Below are 7,745 nucleotides of genomic sequence, written 5' to 3'. Positions count from 1 at the left end.
GTAAGTCAATGACGAAATTACCAGTTTACTCCTTAAAGAACAGTCTAGGCCTCGAGAATGCGCCAGCCGTCTTCTCATCTCCAATACTTTCGTAGCTTGGAGTTTCAAACCCACCTGCCTATTGTCATAGCCACAGGACCCAATAACAGCGCCCCTTCTGGTCCTGGCTGTCCAAAACTGCTGCTTCTTCACCCTGATAAAGTTGCCTGTCTTGGCTCTCTACACGGCACTTAGCAAAGTATGCAGAAATTTTGGACCAAATCCCATGCTCTCGTCCTAGTCATAGCAATCTCTAAAATCTCTAACAATCGGCAAATTCCTTGTGAAATTCAAACTCTTCTTACATATATTTTTCTTTTCTTTATTTATTTCGAAACGGTGTTATGCTCCATAGTAATCGGTTGGTGCAAGCTCTTCTCTGGGGCTACGGCTGCGATGATCGTGGTAATCTTACTCATGAAAACTCTTCAACATCCCTACATAAATTTTAGGATGATTGCAAAAAATCGTCCAGGACTTCATATCAGAAGTCAGGATATTTCACAACATATAGCTCAACAAACATCATGTGAATCTTACATACATAGCTCTACCTACACAGTGAAAATCTAATATCCTGGTTCTTAAAAAACTGAGCTAACGTCTCCGTCATGAATCTACTGAAAGCTTACCTAAAGTTTTAAGCTTTTTGATAGTTAGCCTGCAAAGGGACGAGGGAGAGGCAGTCTTCTCAAATACTCTTTACCTTACCCCCAGGCACTAGTTCTATTCAAGTAACAGACATCACTATCCGTAATGTTTTATTTGACTCACTTACCAATAACAGTAGGTGGAGCCAACTGTTGCAGTTGATGAACAACGTGGGACATCCGTGGCCTCATGGAAGGCACGTGCTGAGTGCAGGCATAAACGAGGTCGACGACCTTCTGTATCACTCCAGCTTCGGGGATATCTGATGGAGAAGAGGAGGACGAGAAGGATATCAGGGGATCTAAGAGATCAGGATACCGATGCGCTTGTACCAAAGGTGTGGCCCACTCGAATATGCTCTGATAGCCCACCGAGTCGACTGCCTGGGCAGGCCTTCGCCCGCTGACTATCTCCAGAAGCAGCACCCCGAAGCTGTACACATCACTCTTTGTCGTTATCTCATTCCTGTAGACAAACTCAGGAGCAAGGTATCCATATGTGCCGCCTGCCATAATTGTCCGCTCTTGCATGGCTTCCCATGGCACAAACTTCGAAAGGCCAACCCCCATGAGATGAGCTCCGAGGTCCTCGTCAAGAAGCACATTACTTGCACGGATGTCCCGGTGCACAACATGTGGCTTTACTTTGTCATGCAGAAATCTGTGAAGTAGCCAATCAGTCAATATCATATTTATCATTTAACTACGTGGAGACTCTTAACAACATTATGATTTATAAAGCTGGTGAAAGTTTCCCAGCTCGTTTCTCTTCTCTCTCTCTCTCTCTCTCTCTCTCCCCCCTCCCTCTCCCTCCCTCTCCCTCTCTTTCTTGTCTCTATTCTAGAAAGAAAAGATTGGAAGAAGAAGCAAAGAAAGCGGTGGATTGCACTTCAGGATACGTCACAAAAATGAAAGGTCTCATGACTTACTCCCCTATGTCTTTTCCACACTATCCTCGTTATTTCCCAAGAGAATTTCCATTTTTTCCGTGACTAAGTTCATCACATGAGCTCTCAACGAAATAAAAAAAATAGCAATCTCAAAGGCATCACATGTAAATAAACTACCTTTCAGTGAATATTATCATTAACATTGTTCCATTATCTCATCACAAGATATTCATACAACAAAAGACTCTATGCCTTTAAATTGTATCAGCAATTTATGCAACAAATGGAAGGTTGGAAGTATAATGTATTTCTTTGTAGTAGTCACGAACATTATAAATGCAAGCATGTTCCCATTTTCTACAATCATGTGAGCGAAAAATTGCACGAGCTGTATACAGGATAAGCACAATATTGTCTACTCTTCAAAGAAAATCTAATTACAGCTAGATAAATCTCTGCTATGATCACAACCCTATGACAAGATCTACAAATATTTATTCTGTGAAACAACAAATCAATAATCAAATCCGCAAAGTGATAGAAGTTCGAAAATTTGCCGTATGATGCCTCCCCTATTCTTTTATTTTATTATCTTCTCTCTCCTCCCCCCTCCTTTCTCTCTCTTCTCCTTTCCCTCCCTCCCCCTCTCTCTCTTTCTTAGTGGGTAGAGCCTGGAGATGCTCCCTATTACATGCACAGTTTTTTTCAATTGATTTTATCTGAAAAAATTGAGAACTTTCATTTTTCAAGCAAAAGAATTGAAGAACAAACAATAAGGCACAACAAACAAATTATTAACTAGAGTGGCTGATGTGCATTGAGAGAAACTATAGGAACTCCTAAGAAAATTGACACAGCAGAAGCTCTAAGTTGCAGTCAATTCTCCTTTCTCACGCGTCGGCTAAAATTGGAATCTGCCAATCCCAGTTTCGATTCAATCAACTCGATATTAAAATCAGAGAGAAACTTAAAGACATATTTCATTGCAAAAGCTACCAAACTAACCAAAATAGTCAGCTATAGTCGTTCCATCAAAGTCAGTTTCATCAAAAGGCAGCATACTTTGGTGTACTGCCTAGTGCCTAGATGATAAGACAATGTTAATGCTGCTCATGTTAAAGCTTCTAAACTTCCATAACTCAGTTTTACAGAAAGTACATACACAAGAAATCCTTAAAATCGGACTGCTACAGACTAGAAATAGAAAGTTTATTATTCATGAGTAGTAAACCTGCAGAAACATACTCCTACATTTATTATCACAAAGCTTGTAAAACTTTTCGAAATTGATGATTTATAACAAAAGAAGTTCAGATTCTCTATGATCAACTTTCTTATGGGGATCAAAATGTACAATATTAATTCAAGGATAATAAAGTTTTATAATACTAAAATTCAGTAATGTCTCTTTTGATTTTGTTAATGATAGACTTTTTAGGATGTAAATAGCTTGAAATTATAAAATAAACTAATTACTTGACCATTTATGTGTTTGCTCCTCTTTGAATACTCTCCCTTGCTATCCAGTTTCGTCTCCTCCTATATACCTCAACTTTACCACTCTGCTTGTGCTTGCCCACTACTCAACCATCTTCCCTAGACTTCTCTCGTTTGCTTCTTCCTGGAAATCCCTTCTTCTTTCTATAAATAAGGTTAGTGCAAGATGATAGGGAGTGCATACACTTCATAGATGGTCTATAAGGTCTATAAGTACATACATTTCGTAGTCTGTTGTGAGGCCACTAATTAAGTAAAAAATGATCCCAACATTCAGTGAAAGTAAAGCTTCATCAGGAAAGGCATGAAGGAGAAGAAGCAGGTACAAATTAGTCATTGATAAAATTAATATGTGTGAAAGAACTGCATGGGCTTTACTTACGCGATGCCTTGAGCAAGAGTTGTGGCAATTTTCATTCTCATGGCCCAATCTAAACTCCGCCCCCCTCTTGGTATGTGGTGAAGCCATCTGTCAAGAGGCCCATTAGCTATAAACTCGTAGACTATGTAACGGTCACCGTGATCATAGCAACACCCTTTAATTGCCACAAGATTTGGGTGGTGGAGCCTAGCAACCCTTCCAATTTCAGAATAAAATTCCTTCTTCCTCTGGAAACTAGACCTCTTTAACCGCTTTACTGCAACCTTTGCACCATCAGCTAGAGCTCCACTGTAGGTCCCACCTGTCTTGGCATCTCCAAGAAGTCGATTTCCTTCACTAAAATTCTTTGTTATTGACCTTAGTTCCTCCTTAGTGAAGACTTTCCACGAGGGCGGAACCAAAGCGGAGGCTGCTGGGTTGGAAATTTTACGGGATCGTCGCCGTTTCTTGCTCCGCTTGTAGAGGAGAAGCCAAAGGACAACAGCTAACATGGTGAAAAAGATAACCCCACTAACAACTGCAAGAATGATGAGGTACTCCTGGTGACAGCGCATATGGTAGCACCTGCTCTCTGCATGTAGAGGACAGAAAATATCTTAAAAGCAGCCAATTAAGAATAATGGGATGCTTGAAAATTGATACCAAAAAATTATTCTTGTTTTCCGATTACTGTGTCCAGAAATAGGTTATCAAAATAATCTTCTGTCAAAATCCACATTTTTGAAAAGATTGGGTAATCAGTGCTAGTAACCAGTAGAAAGAAGAAAACAACCAGTGTCAGGACTGTTAGCTATTTGATGCATGTAATGATTACACTTTTGGTCTGGTAAAAATTGGAGCCTTTATTTCATAATAATTTTTCTTATTAGAATAAGAACAATCATTTATATGTAATTCTGAGAACACTAGACAAAAAACCTCTCTAGTTTTGGTTACTTTTTTTAAAAGCAAAGTTTGCAGACAGTGAAGTTGCATACCTATTTCAACCATGCAAATGAAAGAGTGTGACCTTTGACATTCTTCCACAACAAGAGCCATGGATTCACTAGTCAACAGTGTACAGGAATTAATGGAGCTATTGAGCTGACATGGCAGATTGGTGCAATTGGATTCTACAGATGCCTCAGGGAAGACGGATTTATTCCAATGTGATGAATTGTCAGACCACTTCCAAGCAAAACCACTGGTCGTATTGGTAAGCCGTCCTCCAACCCAACAGCTACCGTAAGTGCCATTGCAAAGATACCGTGTGAAGTTTAATTCATTATATGAATTCACTACCGCTAAGTGCGCCCCATGATTTCTGCAGTTTGCCTCAGATTCGTTCCATGAGAGCGAGTTCCCAAAGTAGAAGAAGCACTTCATTCTATTTGGACCAAGTTCCCAACCAGTAGGGCATTTCGCTGTTTGAATAATTGAGTTTAATATAGAGTTTCTAGCAGAAAAAATCTAAAGCAATACAAAATCCACAGATTAGTCATTCTCTACACTTTCCTCTTTTATATAAACTAAATGGTGCTTCTTCTTTGTGTTTTCATTCTGTTTCATTACATAATGCTCAGGGCTCCACTGAAAAGAGAGCATCATCCCATATTTCAAGACTACCAATAGTTTGCTTAAACCAATCCATATCTTAGCAACTAAAAACAAATATATGCAAACTTTTCAACAACTTTAAGCATGATCTTCTACAAGCAGATTGAATCAAAATTAGAAGGTCACTATCCCAGAAGTTGCACAGTCCAAGTACTTTTCCAAAGATTTTATTAGACGCCCATTGACACTAGGAAAAGGATGCATCAGTGTGATTGTCAAAGTGCAGCAGCTATAATATTCCTGAGGAGGTTAATTTAGAAGGACCAACGGTCCCTTCCATTTAGGCCTAATTAATCCTTATTTCCACATCCCCTTCCCAATCTATAGTCAATATGCGTATCTGACTGGATTTGGGTACAACTTAGCCTAAAGTATATTGCTATAATCACAATATCACCAAGTATTTAATGTTTTTCTCTACTAGTCATTGGATCTCTAATCTGCATAGTTGAAGCACTGAATGTTGACAAGAGGCAAATTTACCACCTAAAAAATTTTCACTACATAAGACAAATCAAGAAAAGCAACAAACTAGAAGATATCTCTTTTCTTTTCTTTTGCCCTTTTTTTTTCTTCCTTTGTGTTGGTTGAAAAATAAGCAGCTATGTAATTAGAAATTATTGTCCAGATCAATGTCCTAAGCAGACACTCAATTTATTAATTACGAAGGCAGAAACAAAGATGAACAAGAACACGTACTCACACCTCTACTGCGATTATCCCCAGCAGAAGCCAGCGCTCGTCCATGAATTGTCTCACAAACAACCTTAGAAAACGAACAAAAAACAACTTCGATTTCGGACATCCAGGGTGATGGTCTTGCTAGCAGATAATCAAACAATGCAAGAATTCGTATATCTTACCGCATTAGACGATATGCAGGCGTAAAGCAGAAAAAGCAGCTGCAGAGAGGCGAGAGGCTCCACTCTGGCGATGCCCATTTCATTCAAGAACCCTAAAATTGAGCAGAACCCAGGATTTCAAAGGACCTGTGGCATGACTTCTCCCCTTCCGCTCGTACTGAAAGGTGAAGGCAAAGCCATTTTCGCCCCCCTTGATTCTCTGGAAGTTCTTTCGTTGGCCGCAACCGAGGAAGCAGTAGCAGAGTGGATTATCAAGCAGAGGGGAGTCGATCTGAGCTGAGCTGAGCTGAGCTGATCTGAGCAGGTCTTGTTGGAGAGAGTAAATGAATGGTCAATAGTTGACTAAATAGCCCGAGACAACTAAACCAAATATTAGGTAATACAAGTTATTAGACCTTGCGTTCTACGAATTTTATAAAAAAAAACAATTATTATAAAAATAATAATGTTTATATATTTATAATTTATATCAACACGTAAAAGTATTTTTTAGATTGTATAAACTTTAATGTAGTAAATTTATATTTTTTATAAAATATATATATATATATCAAAAGTTTTTAAATAAAGAGTTCATTTAATAATATATACATCATTACAATTATTAAATTAATTTCTATGAATTTTTTTAAAAAAAATTAAGTACTTTTAGATCAAATAGTCGTTAGTTTTATTTTGATAAAAGAGCAATACTTAGAGCCTATAAAAAATTTTAAATTCATTATTTGTTTTTGTATTATAATTGATATTTCATATATTATTTTTTATCACTTCAAATACTTTAAAATAAAATGATCCTATCATTCAAATAAAAGAATTATTTAATTGCGCTTTTATAAAATTAGCTATAATTCTTGAAATTTTTAAATTGATTTTAACTTTATATAATTATAAATGATTCTTTATTTTCTTATTTATGAATATATTTATTTATTAATGAAATGATGATAAATGATCGAAAATTTGAAATATTCCCTTGTTTGAATATTTTCTTTATATTCATATATATTGTTATTAAGTATAATATTAACTATTATCTTTTAATTTCTATATAGTGTATTAACATATGAATTAATAATGGATTTATTGTTTTCCTCCAATTTATTAGGGTGTTGTAAACTTTATATATATATATATATATATTTATTGATTTAGGGTTTTTAAGCGGGTGTTGTAAACTATATATATATATATATATATATATATATATATATGTGTGTGTGTTGATTTAGGGTTTTTAAGCACGTGATTCGGTAAAAAAAATGTTAGATTTAACATGCGTTTTAAGAAATTATACGAAAAGGCATATGATTTAAATTTCATCTCCGATCTAACATGTCCGTCAATTGCCATCAAATCTTTCTGTTCACACTTAACGATGTTAAATGCTGATGTGGCAATTTGGTGGGCCCCAAACACATGTTGGGAAATTTTGTAAACCATGTATTTTTCTATGATAATTATCAAAAAAATATATTCATCCTACATACTAGAGGAAAAAAACAAGGAATAAAAGCATGAATATTGACCTTCTAATGGATTAATTCACAGAATATTTCATATCCTTGGGATAAAAAAAAAACAGAGAGAGAATTCTAGTTCCGGTCTATTAGAGCATAAACATTCTTGTAATATACATTTAAACTGCACGTACTACTCATATAAGAGACTGCATTGCTGGTGTGACTTTTATTTTACGAAATTATCGTTACTCCAGCTTATTATTTAAAACTGAACGGTGATTACATTTAAAAGTTATTTAATAATTTCATTATTCAATATTTCTGCCTTCCCACTTTTTTCTTACAATTTCTCCAACTCTTTTCTC

At 36.3% G+C, this 7,745-nt stretch overlaps 1 protein-coding gene across 3 annotated transcripts; it reads right to left on the bottom strand.

Annotated features, from left to right (window-relative positions):
- Positions 1-450: 450 nt before the first annotated feature.
- On the bottom strand, positions 451-6,251 carry LOC116204651 (C-type lectin receptor-like tyrosine-protein kinase At1g52310). Of its 3 annotated transcripts, none has more exons than XM_031536831.1 (5): positions 5,918-6,251; positions 5,754-5,820; positions 4,436-4,861; positions 3,459-4,029; positions 451-1,350 (listed from the first exon to the last, which is right to left on the bottom strand). In XM_031536831.1, the coding sequence occupies exons 1-5, from the start codon at positions 5,993-5,995 to the stop codon at positions 810-812; spliced, it is 1,683 nt and encodes a 560-aa protein (XP_031392691.1). In that variant the 5' UTR covers positions 5,996-6,251; the 3' UTR covers positions 451-809. The 3 variants fall into 3 exon arrangements, with proteins under 3 accessions (XP_031392691.1, XP_031392692.1, XP_031392693.1); XM_031536832.1 differs by having other exon boundaries at positions 5,760-5,820; XM_031536833.1 differs by lacking the exon at positions 5,754-5,820 and having other exon boundaries at positions 5,918-6,250.
- Positions 6,252-7,745: the final 1,494 nt, after the last annotated feature.

This window comes from Punica granatum, chromosome 4 (genome assembly GCF_007655135.1).
Source record: "Punica granatum isolate Tunisia-2019 chromosome 4, ASM765513v2, whole genome shotgun sequence".
Taxonomy (NCBI): Eukaryota; Viridiplantae; Streptophyta; class Magnoliopsida; order Myrtales; family Lythraceae; genus Punica; species Punica granatum.
The sequence above is the reverse complement of the archived record's forward strand: the minus strand, read 5'-3'. Positions and strand labels throughout refer to the sequence as shown.